At 38.5% G+C, this 18,314-nt stretch overlaps 2 protein-coding genes across 3 annotated transcripts in view; one reads left to right on the plus strand and one right to left on the minus strand.

The window, feature by feature from the left end:
- Positions 1-11,624, plus strand: part of CTNNAL1 (catenin alpha like 1) — a 58,867-nt gene extending 47,243 nt beyond the window's left edge. The window contains exons 12-19 of one of the 2 annotated variants that reach the window (XM_060014366.1): positions 73-110; positions 2,457-2,507; positions 2,601-2,755; positions 6,505-6,553; positions 9,512-9,568; positions 9,712-9,825; positions 10,502-10,585; positions 10,726-11,624. In XM_060014366.1, coding sequence (XP_059870349.1) covers positions 73-110; positions 2,457-2,507; positions 2,601-2,755; positions 6,505-6,553; positions 9,512-9,568; positions 9,712-9,825; positions 10,502-10,585; positions 10,726-10,749 — 572 coding nt within the window. In that variant the 3' untranslated portion in view covers positions 10,750-11,624. The remainder of the gene's footprint in view (positions 1-72; positions 111-2,456; positions 2,508-2,600; positions 2,756-6,504; positions 6,554-9,511; positions 9,569-9,711; positions 9,826-10,501; positions 10,586-10,725) is intronic. The other variant, XM_060014367.1, reaches the window with a different exon arrangement.
- Positions 11,513-18,191, minus strand: LOC132427174 (protein Abitram-like). The gene is given in 6 exon segments (XM_069540761.1): positions 11,513-13,644; positions 13,738-13,807; positions 13,887-13,963; positions 16,093-16,222; positions 16,827-16,878; positions 17,984-18,191. Coding segments are annotated over 6 exon segments (564 nt in total). The 5' UTR covers positions 18,081-18,191; the 3' UTR covers positions 11,513-13,506.
- Positions 18,192-18,314: the final 123 nt, after the last annotated feature.

Genomic DNA, 18,314 nt, shown 5'->3' on the forward strand with positions numbered 1-18,314 from the left:
TATTTAATAATATTTTAAAAATCAAATGTGAATAGTAGAAAATTTGTTTTAAGTTATATATGTTATTTGTAGGAGAGAAGTACGGCTACCTTTCACTTCCAAAGCCAATGGTAAGTAGAAAACCTTTGTATTTGTACACTTGAGAATGTTTTTATTCAGAATTCAAATTATGCTCTTGTTGCCTATTGCTCCCCCCACAACTTCCAATGATTGACATGACGAAAAAAAAGTTAGGATATTAAATGTTGACTGTTCAGAATTGTTATTCTGAGTAGCAGTCTAGATGTAGCCCACAGTTTGGTTATTTGTGTTAGATTTGAGGGATTGAGGGAATACGTAACAGATCTTATGATTAATAAGAAGCTGTAATGTGAAGTCAGAGGTCTTTTTGTTCTTCATATCTTGGGTCTAATTCACAAGGTCATGTTGGAATAATTTTGTGCAAACTAATAACTTTCTTAATTTTCTTGATGAAAATAAACCATTCTGTTTATATGAGGCTTGAAATGCTTTATTTATTAGCTTTACACAGTTGAAGCTGATGCATCTTGGCTGCATTGCAAAATAGTGCCCACTAGATGGCAGGCTTGGTTACATTATTAAGATGGTTTCTGTACCTTTTCAGGCAATTCCCTTTTGGTCTTCATTAAACACTTTGATAATAATAATTTGTAAAAGTAAAAATAACGGAAACACAACTAAATTTAAAAGAATAAGATGGGGTTGAAAGATTCTAAATAAAATAAAACCTAAAAACCTCTAGGGTATTCTTAACTTTCTTAAATGCTTTATAAGTTGCTTTGTGCTAGACTAAGGAAGAAGATGCAGATGATGTGACTATACAAGGAGGAGCCGAAGAGATCATCGGTCATCTCTGTTTATTTTCTAATGAACCTAAGAGACAGCCTGTGTGTGTGTGTGTGTGTGTGTGTGTGTCCATGCCTCTTTGTATTTATTTTCTGTCCTTTACCTTCTCCTATTTCTTCTATAGTAAACAGGATTAGAAAATTTCAAAAGGGCAATGTTAAATGAACAAATATAAACAATGGGATAGAAAAACGAGAAAAAGTTGCGGCTCTTCTATTCTGCAGTTAAACTGGTGACAGAATAGCTGGTCAGAAGCAATAAGTCATGGTAATAATAAGGGAAACAAAAAATGGAGAAGTACACATATACCTCAAAGCTATTATCTTCTTAAGCTAAGTGGGCACATGCGTGTTTTGTTTTATCATAATCTGTATTTTGTGTACATGTGTGTGGATATATACTCTGTGGGGGGGGTGTGTGTGTGTGTGTGCATGTGTGTGTGTGGATGGTTTAAATAAATGTTTCCTTTAAAAAAATAAATGGCTCCCTGCATCTCCTGGCCCTACTAGCCCAGCTGTTCTGGAACTCCTGCCCCAGCTAGGGGAGTTCCCACCAGATCTCAGAATGAGAGGAATGCCGCCCAACTTGGGCTGCCATCTCCAGAGAACTTCTGGATATATTTTTCAAAGAAACATTGCTATTGGTAGTGGTTTCTACAAGTAAGTAAGCATCTGTGGGCCAGTCTGGTAACCTAACCAGTGTACAAAGTTTTCTTCTCCCCTAGGGGAAATATATTCTGATTTCTAAATAGCCTACGTAGAAAGAAACTTGCTGTTTCAAATATAGGGGCCATCAAACATGCTGGTTCAAATATTAAATCGTAAATTCTAAGTATAATCTCCTATATAACCTGGCATAAAGGATTAGGAATCTGGATGTCAGTGAAACTAGGGTGCTGAAATTTAGCCCTCAAAAAGGCATACTTGTTAAAGGAATTGAATTCCAGAGTCATAACATTAGGAATATATTGAAAGCTACATATAGTGATTAATTTTATTACATCATTTCCTAAGAATAATTTAACAGAGGGGCCAGGGAGGTTTGGGGGTTTAATAATTGGACTATGAAAAGACTGCAGAAGTCTTTAAGTGTTTCTGGGACACAGATCTGCTTTTCCTAACTCCAGATTTCTAACTAACTACTTCTTCAAAGCTGAACGCACATATTAGTAGAGTATTTGCAATTACAGTTGACCCTTGAACAGCATGAGTTTGAACTTTGGGGTCCACTCTTTTGTGCATTTTTTTCAGTAGTACATACTACAGTGCTACACCATCTGGGGTTGGTTGAATCCGCAGATGCAGAACCACAGACACAGGGGAACTGCGGATACGGAGGGCTGACTGTAAGTTATACTTAGATTTTCGGCTGCGGGCAGAGAGTCAATGCCCTTAAGCCCCACGTTGTTCAAGGGTCAACTGTAGTTGTTTGTTTTTACTTAAACAGTTTAATATAGTTTCAGTATGTTCTGAAAATTTTTATATTAAAATTTTATTACAGGTACTTTGTTATGCTTTCTATGACTATTGCATTTCTTCACAATTAACTCTACCTATTTTTAAGATGCCCTAATCTTTTTCTTGTCACAGAAGAATAACGCAAACCTGAAGTCATTAAAGCCAGACAAGCCTGACTCTGAGGCAAGACCTTTTTCTTTCCAGTAGTCTTACTTTTAATCTTCCTTTTACATAATTAATGACTACATTGTTGTGATTAAAATGTATGTTTTGTAGGAGCAAGCCAAGATAGCAAAGCTTGGACTCAAGCTGGGTTTGCTCACCTCTGATGCCAACTGTGAGATTGAGAAGTGGGAGGATCAGGAGAACGAGGTTGTTCGATACGGACGGAACATGTCCAGTATGGCCTATTCTCTGTATTTATTTACTAGGTAAGTGTAGTTACATCTTAATCTTTTAAAATGAATTTAATGATATCTGGTGTAAAGAAAAAGTGCCATGTTACATTGATAGGTTAAAGTCGGTTTCAAATATATGATAAAAAGCCTATAAGTAGTTCTTAGGACAATTAAGTGAATGCAACAAGAAGACATTCATTTAACTAGGATTTAGATTTAGAAGAGATCCTTTTCTAGGTTTGTGTACGGTTCCTTCCATAATTTTGAAATAATTTTGCTTTCTGCTTTTTGTCATCCCATATATCAGTGTCTCTCCCAGCCAGCGTCAGTAAGTTTAGAAAACATGCCTTTTATATATACACTACCAAATGTAAAATGGATGGCTAGTGGGAAGCAGCCTCATAGCACAGGGAGATGAGCTCGGTGCTTTGTGTCCACCTAGAGGGGTGGGATAGGGAGGGTGGGAGGGGGAGGTGCGAGAGGGAGGGGATATGGGGATGTATGTTTACGTGTAGCTGATTCACTTTGTTATACAGCAGAAAATAACACACATTGTAAAGCAATTATACTCCAATAAAGACATAAAAAAGAAAACAAAACATGCCTTTTAAATCTTTACACAGTGACGGATTATATACAGATCAAAGAATAGAGCCATGAGGTCTACCACCTCAGTAGGGTGCCAAACCTCCATGGATCAGTATTCATTATATAGCAGAGAATTTCCCTAACTTTACATTTACCTGACCTACATTCTCTGTCTTGTTCACCTTACAAGACTGTTGGTCAAACGCCTCAATGAAGTCCATGTCGCTCACATTTGTCTTCCATTATAATAATGGAAGACCATACATATGGTACAGTATTTCCATGTTGCTAAAAATTTTATCTGTTTTCTGCTCAATGACCTGTTCTAGAATTTTCTCAAGGAATAACTTCGAGCTTTTGGTTTTCTGATATCTATCTTATTAATTTTTAGAAACTAGAAGATATTTGATATCTTCAGTGTTATGGCTTCTCTCCTACTCATTTTGATTTTGAAATTATAACCAGCAGTCGTTCACATCTGCATATTATTTCAGTAATCTGGAATGTAATCCATTTGGACTGGAGTCTTAAGCTCAGTTAAAGTAATTGGGATCTCTACAACTGTGTGGGCTTTTGGGCTCAATAAATAGCCCCTTTTCCCCACCAAAGTTCTGAACAAAATGAAAAAATAAGCAAAAGAATAGGCAGATGGGTCCAGTAACATTTATACTGATAAAGCTGATACTCAATAATGAGGTTTATAGCCATAGGCAAGTAGGCTTTTAAAAATAATCCCTAGAATTAAGAAATCTTACCCTGTAGGGGAAGAATGTATCTCTTAAAATACTTGGCAGACTAGGTATATCCCAAAGGCACCCTTACTACGAAGAGAAAAAGGAGAAAAGAAAGGGCTACCATGTCTAATTTATTTTCATTTTCACAAAGTCACCAAAAAGACTGAAAAGATCAATAAATGTCCACCCTCTTCTATGGGGTGAAATACGTGAGAGAGCAGAGTGAAGTGAGGGATGCTGTGCTAGTGAAGATTCCTTCATATGGAAGGAAGATTAGGAGTGAGGAAGAAGCATTCATTCTTGTCTTGATGATGTCTTCTACCTTTTCAAGGAAAATGATTCCTCTGGAGGGTGAAGGAGAAATGATAGTTGAATAATTTTGCCTCTGGTTAGCAGTCATTTGTTAATATCTTTCCATATTTTCCATCATTGGAGACCTTTCCCGCCCCCCCCCCTTTGGTGGTTTCCTTCCTTTGTTCTTAATTCTTTTTTTTTTTTTTTTTTTTTTTTCTGTACGCGGACCTCTCAATGTTGTGGCCTCTCCCGTTGCGGAGCACAGGCTCCGGACGCGCAGGCTCAGAGTCAATGGCTCACGCGCCCAGCCGCTCCGCGGCATGTAGGATCTTCCAGCACCGGGGCACGAACCGGCGTCCCCTGCATCGGCAGGCGGACTCTCAACCACTGCGCCACCAGGGAAACCCTGTTCTTAATTCTTAGCAAGCTTCTCTGGGGATTGAGTTTTCCCAAAACTAATTTTGACCTCCTTTCTTGGTTCATATCATTTAAAAATCGGATGAGTCAAGTCTGCAAAAGGAAGTAAAATGGAATTCCTTTGTTTACCCACACTCAATGTGTGGGTAACTGAAATGTGAAGATTAACTGTAGAAGCAAAGATCTTTCCTTTGAGATGGAATCATGCTAATTATCTCATGGTGATAAAAATCAGATTAAAAAAATTTTTTTGACCAATAGAAACTCAAGAAATAAATTATTACTTACTAAATGTAGTTTGGTATATAAAATCTTCCCACATAAAGGATTCATCAATAGAAAATTTTTTAAGTTTGTGATTGCCCCTTTTGTTTCTTGTTTCTTATTTCAGAATATTTCAGGATTATATATGGTCAGCAATTTTTATTTCTGAGTCAGAATAGTGGATTTTGGTAAGGGGTGACATGCATCCCACAGAGACTAGGAAGCATGAGGAATAGAGGTAACTAAAGCTCTATGGAATGGGACTTGTTACTGGAATATGGTTATTGGACAGGAGCCACTGGAGTTCAGGAAAAGAAAATGGATTTTCTGTAATGGATAACACCTTGTGCCAGTTTGGCAAGTCCTGGTAATATGATTGTGGTAAAATCTTAAGCTGGCTTTGTTTTCTACCCACCCTGTCGGTTTACCTGTTTTTCCCCAATTTTTCTGTTTTCCCTTAAGATGATGGTTTACCAGCCTCATCTAATTGCTTCTTTCTGAGACTCATTTGTTAGTCTTCACAGTATCCAATTTTGTAGTTTTCTTGGGCAATTTTATAGCTTTTCTTCAGGCTGTCATGTAAGGTTGTCTTAACAATTTATATAATTTCTTTATCATTTATATACAGTTACTCATATTTCTTTAAAATTTATATATTTTAGCTTTTCTAGTACATTACGGTTTTTAAAAATTTCACACTTACCAGTGCCTTATGGTTTTTAAATTAGTTTCTGCGTCATAATTTCATTTGATCCTTACAACAGTTTATCAGAGAATAAGAATGTTTCGTTCATATCTCATAGCTATTAAAAGGCAGAACTGGTAAACCAGATTTCAGATCTTCTGATTCATGCCTGGGCTGTTGCTCATCTTAATGCATTCTGTTGCTCTTTGTTATAATTTACTTTTCACTTGTAAAGGTCTGAATTCTTCTTGATAGTTTTCAATATGATACTCTCTAATCTTCCGATGAGAGCGGTAGCACAAATATTGCTATGACTATTTTATAGACTCAGAATTGAAACTTAACTGACAGCCTCATCAGAAACAACTGAATTCCTGCCAGAGTTGAAATTAGAATAAAAAATGAGAACGTCCTGATTTTGGTCTGACCTTTTTTCCATTATGGAACAAAGGTCTTTTAGTTAAGGCACATTATCAGCTCTCATATCTTTAACTTATGAAGCAAAATGAAGAAGGTTAAAAAAGAAAAATAAAACTTAAATGTAACTTCTCAGTTTTAAGTTTCTTTACATTATAAAATTAACATATATAATGTTTACCAATTTTTTAAAAAGTGCCTTAAGAGGTAATAGTTAAATGTTAAAGCTGCTTTAAGAATAGTTACAATATTATTAGTCTATTCAATATTATTCTTCAAAATTTGGGATCTGTTAATATACAAAATGCTCTAAAACTTTAATATAAAATCAATTTCCAGGCAGTAACTTTTTCTTACCTCCTTAATAATTCACTTTATTTCAGGGGAGAGGGGCCAATAAAAACTTCCCAGGATTTAATTCATCAACTAGAGGTATGTTTTATTTCCATTTTATGCTAATACTTTATTTTTATTACTATTATTATTAGTTTGGCTGTGCCATGCAGCTCGAGGGATCTTATTAGTTCCCTGACCAGGAATCAAACCCAGGGCCCTGGCAGTGACAGTGCCGAGTGCTAACCACTGGACCGCCAGGTAGTTCCCCTATGCTGATACTTTAATTCTGGGCTAAAAGTTCGTGATAGCTAGTTTTCTTAATGATTTACTGCATCATGTTTGTATGTTTACCTACGTACACAGCACATGTGTACTATAGAGAGTGGTAGAAAAGTAGAGGACTGCAGTAGCATTTTGTGGAGCTGTTTTGGTTATCTTAGTGGAAAAAAACAAATATTATAGGGGTAAAGTAGAATGGGCTTTGATAGTCACTAGATGCAATATTAAGTTTCAGGTTTTCCCAAGTAGGTGAAAATACCCTGTCAGCAGATGCGTATCTTATACTGTCCTAAATGTGAGGAAAGCATTTTGGCTTCTTCTTTATTGAATTGGATGAATGATATTGATTAAATGAGATAACACATAAGAAAGCATCTGTCATGGGGCTGAGACCATTATAGCTTCTCAGTACATGTTAGTTTCCTTTTCTTCCTCCATATTCCTGATGATTTAGGGCATTCAGGGAGAGACACATATACTGACACTCACCCTTCTGCCCTGTGTGTCTCATGAAACTCCACATAGGCCTAGCTCTAATTCTCCTCGCTTACCTGGAGGCTTAGATTGATAAGTGGATCACAGAGTCCTTTCTTAATTCCCTGACGCGCATGTTAGTCTGTTTGCCTCTCTAGAACCGAGGGCATTCTTGCATTTGAAATCTGAAAATTCTATCACTTTATCAACTTTACGTATTTTCCTTTGGCATTCCCATGTGCTTTCACCTGAGCCTCTTCAGGGAAGGGATTTCAGCTTGAGAGGATGATTGTCAACAGAGTCAGCAGAATTATAGAAAATACTTCATTTGGAATTTTCTGTAAAGTTGACTCTAAGTGAGCTATTTCCCTGTTTAAAAAGTTGGGAGAAATTCTGGATTCATTTTGTTCAGTTTGACCCGTATCCATTCCAAGTCAGATCACACCATAGAGAGTATTTCACTGTAAAAGGTCCACTGATGACCTTCTTCCTGTGTTAGCTTTTCATTAAACCAGCATCTGCTGATTGTCTGCATAAAATGTTCATCACATGTTCATTGAGTTTGTACTGTGTGTCAAACCCTGGGGATAAGAGTTTTGGAGAAGCGTGAACAAAAGAAAGTCCCTACCCCATGGAGCTTACATTCAAGTGGGAGCAGATAGACAATGAAAAGTTAAATATATAATGCCCATATATAAGTACTGAGAGATAAAATCCTGTAGGATAAGAAGACAGGTGATAGAAGGGGGGTGGTCAGGAAAGACCTCTTTAAGGAGGTAGCATCTGAGTAGAATGTTGAGAGAGTGAGCTAGATGGATATCTTGGGGTCGAATATTTCAGGCAGGCAGAACAAGTGCAAAGGCCGTGAGGTGTAGGGGTAGGCTGGAGGTGTCTGAAGAACAACAGGGAGACAAGCGTGGGTGGAATGTAGTGAGTCAGAAGGAAGGTGGTAGCAAATGACATCTCTGAGCCATGGGAAGAACCTTGATTTTTTTTTTTTTTCCCAAGAATTATGGAAAGCCCGTTGAGGGTTTTGAGGAGCAATGGCATGACCTGGCTTCTGTTTTAAAAGGTTTTTGGCTTGACCAACAGGGTAAATGGTAACACCATTTACTGAGTGAGAGAACAGAGGGACAACACGGAATTTAGAGGGAGAAAATCAAGCATTTTATTTTGCCGAAGTAGGATGAACAGGAGTGGGGTCAGGTTAGGTCAAGAATGGACAGAGAGATTTGGGAGTCATGAGCTTTAAGGTGGTTTTAAAACCATGGTGCTCTGTGAGACAGGGATCTTGCCCCCAAGGGATTTGCAGGCTAGAAGGGAAGAGAAGAGAAGAGAAAGTGGGAATGTGGAATGATGAGGAACATGTGGGTAAGTGAGTCATTCTGTTTGGTTAGAAGGTATGTTTAAAACGCACTGGTTTCCCTTTTAAAGGATAGGGAAGGATGCGAAGGACTATTTGACCTTGAGATCAGTTTATCCAATGATAGCAAGGCTGTTGGAAAGAGAGTTAAAGTTAACCCTGAAATTATTTGCCTCCCTGTTCTGCATCTTCATATGCTTTATCTAATTTCTTACCAAGATCTGTTATTTTTCTTCACAAATCACTCTCAAATTTGCCCTGTTCTTTTCATTCTTCCTGCTGCCACCTGAAGCTCACTCTTCACTTCCCTGGTGTCTCTCACTCTAAAAGACTCTGTGTACTACTAAAAAATAATCATCCCAAATATTCTAAAGTATTTTTCAGTATTCTTTCCCATCATCCTCTTTTCCTCACTAAATTGTACAATGTATGGTCAATAGGGAAAACATAATCCCCTCAAATGGCTAGTTGAAGAATGTGTATAGGTGACAAATTCTATCTTGCTGAGCTGGAAGCAGGAATGTTCTAACGCTTTTGACCTCATCTAACCCTTTTGACCCCATGTTCCAAGATTCAACACCCTCTTATAATTGGGGATATTATGAGATGAGCTTCGGATCCATCTAAAAGCCCAGGCATAATTTTTATGGCTAAGTATCAAATGTCTGTGTGATCCTGCACAGTAATTGGAGGTGTCCCGGTGTAGGGGAGCCACTGCAGGGACTGATTCTGCATCAGGTCTGGGAAATCTGCTTCTGAATACTGTTAAACTCTTGTGTTTTCCTGGATACAACAAAAAACATAGAAGTTCCATGACAGACCTTTTATGTTTAGGTTTTATTTTTTAAATTCTGTATGAAAATTATCCATGAGTGTATTTCTTACCAACTGTCTAGATGACATACGCCTAACGTAGTGATGTTTTTCCTTTCTACCAGGTTTTTGCTGAAGAGGGTCTGAAGCTTGCTTCAAGTGTGCAAGCTTTCTCAAAACAGGTAATGCTCATATCCTTGCCTGGTGCTGGTGGTGATGTCATAAATACCCACTTTGAGGGTATATTATTAAGGTATAAAGGTATTTAAGGTTTAAAAGATGGAATTTCATTGGAGGTGTTATAACTTCCTTATTTACATTTCAGCTGAAAGATGATGATAAGCTTATGCTTCTCCTGGAAATAAACAAGCTTGTTCCTCTGTGCCACCAGCTCCAGGCAGTAACTAAGACACCTTTGCAGAATCAAGTGTTTCTAAAGGTAAAAGGGAGGGTGGGACATTCAGGAAAGCGCTTGAGAAACTTTGACACTTCTTTTTTTATTAGGTTAGCTTCCAGCCCCTTTTTCTTCAAATAAAGTGTTAATACCCACAGAAGAACCATGTATTTCCATTTTTCCTGCCTTGACTGCAAGAACCATTTATCATCTGCAGTTATAACTGACCCCAGGAAGTAGTAGGTTCACCAAGTAAATTAGCTTTTTGGACATGATTAATTCCATAGCATGGAGCAGCTACCCTTAAATCCCAACATCATCACCTGACTAACTAGGGCACAGACACCTCAGAGTGAAGGGCTTCTGTTGTTTGTTTTAGGGAGTTTGAGTGAAAAAAAAGTAGAGTGCAAAGAATTGCAACGAAGGGGGTTCACTGCCACTATTTGGTGCCCTTTGAGAAGCCCCTAAACCATCTGAAATAGAACAGGTTGATTTTCCATCCATTCTTCCTGGGGTCCATGAAATTGGCATGAGACTTGGGCAACAATCCCTGCTTCTGTGTTCTGGGACCTCAGGTCATCAAGTCAGCTCAGATGCCTTAATCTGTATACCCTTTGAGATCCCTATAATGAAGAAATTTTTACCATTTTCAAACTAAATGCTAAAGTCTTTTGAAGGCCTCCTTATAAGAATTTGATTTGCTTGCTTTCTGTCACTATAGGTTGATAAGAGTATTACAAAGACAAGATGCATAATGGCTACTTTGGTCCAACTTCTCTCACTTTGCTATAAACTGCTTAAGAAGGTAAGATAATTTGTGTATCTTAAAGTCACATTTAAAAAATTAGTCTAAAGGAAAGTGCAAAAGAAAATAGATACTATTTAATTTTGCAATTATTTTAAGAGTAAAGTAAAGCAGAAACTAATTTTCTTAATTCTTTCCAGATTCAAATGGAAAACAACAGATGAGTCTCAGTTACAAATAAAGATTCTGTGGATGGTAAAACTTGAGAAGCTTTTGAGGTCAGATCTCTGGAACACCATGTGGCAAAGCTGACATTTTTAGAAAGCAAATGATCCTTTATATTTCAGAAACTGAACAATTTTGTAAAGAAAACAAACTGAAATCTTGCTTTATTTTCTGATCATGAAACCAATTGTGAAGCTTTCTGACAACTAATAAATGCCATGGTAGTTGCTATATTTCTAATTGCAGTGTGATTTTAGAATAGGACGTTGCCATGAATAATGTTTAAGTCAAACCAAATATGCCTACTGTCTTAATGACAGTTTAATCCAAAGAAACTACTTTGAATATATGATCATTTTGGCATATTTTACCCTAACATTCTATTTTTTTAAATTTAAGCTTATCATCTACTATACCAATTTGCAGCAGAAGAGACAAGTAGTCTGGGTGATGCAGGGTTGTCCTTAAACCTGTGGACTCTTCTTCAATCCCTCCGTCCACTGAGTATGACTGGGCCTCTGCTGTCCCCTCTGTCACAGATCATCCATGCCAGGAACACACATGTGTTCTCTAGTAAGGGTTTCACGGAGCACAGGAAATCTGTTGTGATGCATGTCCCTCCCCCACCCAAAAGCAGGGTCATGGAGCTTACTCCACGGAATCCTGGAGGAACTCCCTAGGAGATGGTTTTAGTTCTCCTTCTAGCATAGCTGGCCTGTCTGCCCTGAATATTAGCTGGAATCCTAAGCCTATCTTACGGGCTTAAAAAGTAGTTTTTGTACTTCTGAGTAGTGACTGATGGAACAGAAGGTAGAAGACAGAGAATAATTGAACTGAGCTTTTTAAAATAAATTGAGTAAGCATACATTTTATATATGTCTCTTTGGAATGTTCATTATAAAACAAATAAACAACTTTAGTGTTTTTAGTTTTACGGTTTAAAGCTTTTGTTTTTGTGGGGTGGGTTTTGATAGAAGGTTCTGGTTATAAGTTCTGTCTTTATGGTGTAGTATAGTTAACTTTGTTTTTTGTGCTTGTATCCCGATGCTTTGAAATTTATTTTGAAATCTAACGGGACATGTCAGTTGCCAAATGGCAGTAGTTCTGTAGGCTCGTCTGATGATCGGTATCTGGGTCAGCCATCACAGTCAATGTTCACAAGATCCTGAAGAACCACCAGTTAGCTAGTCACTATTTTATTGAAGGAAACTTGAATTTACTGTAGGCCTTGGAGAGAAAATGGGATGCACTCAGCTTGGTTATGACCTTTATAAAAATCATCAAACATGATTTTTATGCCCTGAAACCAAAATACTCTTTTAAATTACAATGGAAATATAGGGAAAATGATGTGAGGTAATGTTATATGTAAAATAGATATATAATTCTTTTACTATCTTTAGTATCTTTGTTTTATGACACCTTTGGGAACCATTTGTGCTACCTGAAATGGGGATTTGCTAGTTTGTGCTTACACTTTCAGCTCATAGCACCATCAAGGTAGATGTTTCTATAATTACTACCTGTATCATGTCCATTGGGTATACTTAGGGGAGAGTTAGGGTTAAAAGAAGTTTCCTTGTGAGTCAAAAATAATTTTAAAAAATTTATTTACAAAAGAGTTTACATACCTGAAATGAGAATTCTCTTATTTAAATGCAAGTGGTGGTAGAAAGGGATAACATCACTTCAACAGCATAAGATGATAGAGAACCAAAAGAATTTACATGTTAATGATAATCGTTTTATTTAAAACCATATAGTTATATGTATGTATGTGTTGCAGCCCTTAAGGAAAAATAACAGTTTTAAAAGTCCTTTTATTTGAAATTCAATGTAAACAAGTATACAATTTTAAACCATAAATTCATAGTTTTTCGTTTATTGTTTAAATGATGTGAAAGCTTTTGTTCTGTTCAAAAGCATGTGTGTCTTCAAATTCCAGGAACCTCTCGGGAACTTCCTCGCTGGTTACCCTGTAACTAGAGTGTGAGACTGAGAGACCACAAATGCACATGTTACTTCATACAGCATTATAATATTGATACTTCCATGTTAGCAAAGCCCCTTTCAAAGCCTCTTCATGTGTCCCTCATTAAGAAACCAGTGTTACAGTGCTACATTGTTCAGAGTTGAAGCCCAACCCATAGACATAGAGAAGGTACACTCTACACCCTGCCTCTTCCCAGCAACCTGAGCGGGGGAGTTGGGGCAGAAGGGGTGGGACCAGACGTTTCGGTCCTGTCACACTGAAGCAGATTGGGTAAGAAAGGCCAGTTGTTGTTTTTCAACTTCAAAGTGATGGAAAATTGAGGCAAAAACAATAACCATGACATAATACGCAACCAGAATCACATCAAAACCTAGTATTTACTAATGGGTTACAGGATGATGGGTAATTTTTTTTTTATTTTGCTGTGTTTTCTGTCTTTTTCAAATTTTCTTCAACGTGCTTTGTTTGTTGGCTTTTAATCAGAAAAACAAAACGTCTGTTGCTTGCCAGTTGTTAGAAAGAGAAAAGCAAAAGAACAGAGTGAGTCCATGGGCAGGCAGATCTGGGCGGTTGAAGACAAAATGGAATCAAGGCTTGTTATGCAAGACAAAGAAGGAAACCTAGGTCAGGTTTTAAGATCAGGCCTCCCTGCGGATGGCCCGGAGTGAAGGGTGCTTCAGCATCTCTGGTTCTTCCTTAGTGCACTGACTGGTAGGCCAGGGAAGGATAAGAATGCCCTCTTGTTTTTACTCAATCTTAATCCTCATGAGGTCGCTGTTGTGGCACTGATGCGTTTCACCACGACTTCTTCATACTGTTTTTGTGTCAGTAACCCTTCTGTTATGCTTTTACTTTCTTCAAACTTGGGCAACACAACTGCAATGTATCCTTCGGTGGATGGCTAGAAGGGAAATAGAATATTTAATACTGTCAAATGGTAAAACATCAGGTAAAAAGTGTGTGGATGGGATCTTACTTCCCCAGACCCTTTTACCTTCTCTTGAAGAATAGATGGCTTATGGAGAATGTTTTCATTCACTTCCATCAACCGTCCTCTAACACAGCTATTTAAAGAAAATATTGCTTTGAAGAAAAATATTATCTTCTTTGTTTCTCCAAAATTGTGGTTAAAAAGTAACTCACCTAGATATGGTGTATTCTTCTCCATCAGAGCAGTAAATCTTACACAGAGGTGCAAGTTCTGTTAGAAACTGTGCCCCCTGATAATAAAAGGGAAGAAAAAATTAATTGATGTACATTTTCACTTTTCTTTGTGAGGCAGCCCTCAGAGTTACAATAGGATATATTCCTGGAATTAGTGTTTTAAATAAAAATGACAAGTACAGAAAAACCATTCATTTATTCAAATATTTATATATTAAATGCCTCTATGGTCTAGGCACCATCCTAGGCTCTAGGGGAAAAAGCAGACTAAGACAAATGTGATAATAGGTAGTTTAGTTACATATTAAGAATATATTTTATCTTAACTTATTATACTTTATATTTAACTGTGCATGAGAAAGCTGCACATAGCCAAGTGTAAAGACTTCAAAAGAGTAGGAAAATCTCATCAATAAGCATAATATAAAATTCAACACTATAGAGAATGATCGCAATATTGTATAAAGTTAGTTTCATTAAGATTCCTACCTTATTTTTATATCAGAACTTAATAGAGAAAGGAACTTCTTTATTAGGTCAATCACTGAGACTTTCTGGAGAAGGGATATTTTTCTAATTAAAAAAAATGCAATTTGAGGAAAATCTGGAAAACAGAAAAGTTTTAAGTAGCAGATAAGAGTAACTTACCCATTATCTTATAACCCGCTAGCAAATACTACATTTGTCTGTTTGAATGTTGTGGCATGGTTATACTTTCATGTACTCCACTGTATGGATATATCTGGGGAGGTTCTGACAAATATCTATCGAGTCGGCCACAAAGTTCGTTCAGGATTTTCCCTAACATGAGAAACCGGAGCGAAATTTTTGGCCAACCCAGTACAAGGAGGCTCATGGGAAATGGATGGAAGCATGTCTCATGTGTTGCTCTTTTTTCCCAGGAATTTTTACTGCAGTGAACATCTGAGGTCAAGATGCTGTTCTTTATGGCCTCTTTCCCACTCACAACTTTATTAGACAGCATTCAGGTGTTACTGCATGAGCTTCACTCCTCTGCCTGTGGGTACTTCGTTTCAAAAGACTAGTCAGTGTGACTCCCCACTTTTGGGAGGAGGGGCTGGGGATTTGCCCCAGATGGTTTGTCTACCACTGGCTCTGTTTCAGAAAGAAGTGTTTTAACCCCTCTTGGTCACCTCCCTTGGGAGAATAAATGATGGGCAGTGCTGAGATGCGATCAAAGCTTATCTACAGTGGGTTCCACATGCAGGTCCCTCTCTGTTCCTCAGTAGTAACAACAGTGTTACTATTTTGGACAAAGATTGATCACAGGAACATCACAAGCACTAACTGTTTTACTTGTAATTTGTAGACTTTTAAGAGTGGTCCATGCTTTTTAAAGTCCACTTGCTTCCTGAGTGAGGAAAAATCAGTAATTATAACAGGTTATTAGGGGCCTTCAGGCCTACAAAGGGGAGTATAAACAAGGGTCTTCCAGAACAGTGGGGTAATTAGCAGAAACTCTTAGTATGAACTCAGTAAATGAAGGACCTAAATCATCCACTGAAACTTTCCTTTCCAGGGGGTTTGTTAGGATAGTTTAGTATGGTATTGAGTTGTCCTTGGTGTGATACCCTCCTTTAACAGTAAAATGTCCATTTGCCTAGAATTGTAGAGGGCACAGGTAACATTTTCTATAACTAAACACTATGTGGAGGTAGAGGGTGTAGCTAGATGTGTATTAAATTGGCAATGATTTAGGAATGGGAAATGATATGAAGCAAATACTGTATATTTTCCCAGATTGATTTTTTTTCACTACCTCAGGACTTTATTTTACTTTTAAGTTCACATGTGAAAATATATGATAAAGAAGTATTGATCATCTGTATTTTATAGAATTCGAAATACTGGCTTAACAAAACAGGAAGGGACAAAATATCTTGTTTTATTGGTATTAGTGTTGTTCTTTCAAAGGCCCACCTTCTCCATCCTTCATCCTGGGGATGACAGGGATGGTGGCCCAGAAGCTAATATGACAGATAATATACCTTCTGAAATACCTCATTTTTTTGGCCTGAGAATTTCTTTAGAGCTTAAGTATTCTTAAAATCATCTCTAACTGCCAGGGAAGTATGCTGAGCATACATTACTGGGTTCTAAGACTGGCTGGCTTTACCATTATTAAGACAATAGAGGATTTAAGTAGAGAAATACAGGAACATACCCGCTTAAATTTCCCAGAGACTTTGTTCTGAAGTCTGCTACAGTTGGTACTGATTTGATAGGAAATGCTTTTAATTGCTTTTCCACTTTGAAGAACTGGATGGGATCCTGCCAGTGTGATGACACATATTCTACGAGGAGCAAAAATTGATCCTGTATTATTGCTTGGTATGATTCTTCCTCCTATGACACAGTATTCCTACTGGCACAAGAAGAGCTGAGCTGACATTTGTTTAGTCAGCCTATCATTTCCCCCCATTGTCCTCTGGCTACTATTGGAGCTTAACTGAAGAGAAGAATGCAGTAATAAAAATGGGGAAAATGGGACTGAATTTCCTTTCCCAAAAGGGAAGCGTACCACAGGTGTTTAGACAGCACGGAGGAGGAAGAGAGAAAAGTAAGGCATGCCGGTATGGACAGGATACCATCTGTGCTTCTACCCTAGCCCTCTCCACGGGCTTGGCCACTTCAGTGGTTAGGCACAGGCTGGTTTCTTGAGGTAGTAGCCGACTGAGGGTGTGGTCCTCCATTTGGATATTTGGGTAGGCAAGTTTATTTGTTTAGCTTAGGCACTGAAAGACTCATTCTTGTCAACCAAACTCCTACTATAAATAATACCATCTCAATACAGTGGAAGATAATCATTTAATGAATATTTATTCAATACAAGACCATACCAGGCTACAATGACAGAAAAAAATTTCTTTGATAACTTAAAATTCCCAATTTGCTTACCAGTTACAGTGTTGGAGTATACAGTGGTCTTCACAGGGTTTTCCTTTGACATCTAGAAAAAATGAATGAGTCTGATGGCTGCTGAGTCAATATTTACTACCACTGTGTAGTACTTTCTTTGGTTCATAGAGGTAGTTAATTATGAAGGCTGGACACATACATCACTGGTATCCCTTCATTACTCAAAAAGATATACCTAAAGGCTGACCATAAGGTATTTAAAGACATCTGGTCCAGCTGGAATCATTCATTCAATGTTAAAATGATGATTAACTCTTCGCTCCACCTGAGTACAATCATTTCTATTAGAACAAAAGTCATTAGTAATGTATTCTTTATTTAATTTAGTAGCATGCTTTGTCGGTCAGTTTTAGAGAGACTTAACTCATTCTGGTTCACCCAGGACTGTCCTCATGTTAGCGTTGAAAGTAATGGATTCCCAAAAACACCTCAGTCCAGGGTTAACCGGACAGTTGGTTACACTAAGTCTGGCTAATAAAACGTATGCTATTGTAAAATATTTCAGTATTGTAAAAGATGAGTACACCTATTATCCCTAAATGAATGGGAGCAAGTTGGGTTAGAGGAGGGTCCCCGACGATGCTCTCATCACTGATATTTGCTGGGTACGCAAAGCTGTACAACAGGATACCTACTTCTAAGTGGCAAATGTGTAATACCAGCGACTTCCTTTAAGTAAAACTGTAGATTCTGCTTTCTAAATGCCTCTATTCTAACCCACCCTCTCCTCTCCATCCCTATGCCTCTACCTTAGTTTAGACCGCTACCATTTAAATCATTTTATGTATCGCCTCTTCTTGGAGGGCTGAGCCCCTCAAATCCCTTTAGGCACTCAAGGAGATTGCAATCCAGCTCCTGCCTCCCTCGGGGATCTCACCTTAGTCTATCATCTTCCCGCAAGCGACCCACCCGCGTGAACTCGCATTGCGCTCGCCCTACCCAGAATGCACCCTGCTGTTTTCCACGTCCTTGCAAATGCCATTCCCTTGGCCTACAGAGGAACAGAGAGATCCAGTTCCTTCTGACGTGGGGAGGAAGGGCTGGGGAAGGTGCGCGTGGCTTATGATCTCTCATCATAGTCGCTATACTGTCGGACAAACTGGGCCCAGAAGAGACTGACATCATTCTCCACTTACCCGCTTTGTACCTGCGAGTGAAGTAACGATCCATAAGCGACGGCACCGCGGGCTCCGCAGCTGAGGCGGCCACAGGGGTCTCGGGCTCGGTAGCCATGGCGACCTCGGGTGCTGCAAACCGCGCCCTCTGGGGCCTGGACGCTTCCTCCCGCTCCCCTGGGTGGAAGGTGTCTTTCCAGCGGTGGCCCGGGGTACGTGTCACGTGAACGCCCGAGTCTCCCCAGGCCCTGCAGGCTCCGCCCACCGGCTCCTATTACCGAGCTCTGGGGCCTGACGTCAAAGCGGGGCTCAGATACAATAGGCTGCGCAGTAGGACGTATGGCCAGGGGGC

This window comes from Delphinus delphis, chromosome 6 (assembly GCF_949987515.2).
Source record: "Delphinus delphis chromosome 6, mDelDel1.2, whole genome shotgun sequence".
NCBI classification, from domain to species: domain Eukaryota; kingdom Metazoa; phylum Chordata; class Mammalia; order Artiodactyla; family Delphinidae; genus Delphinus; species Delphinus delphis.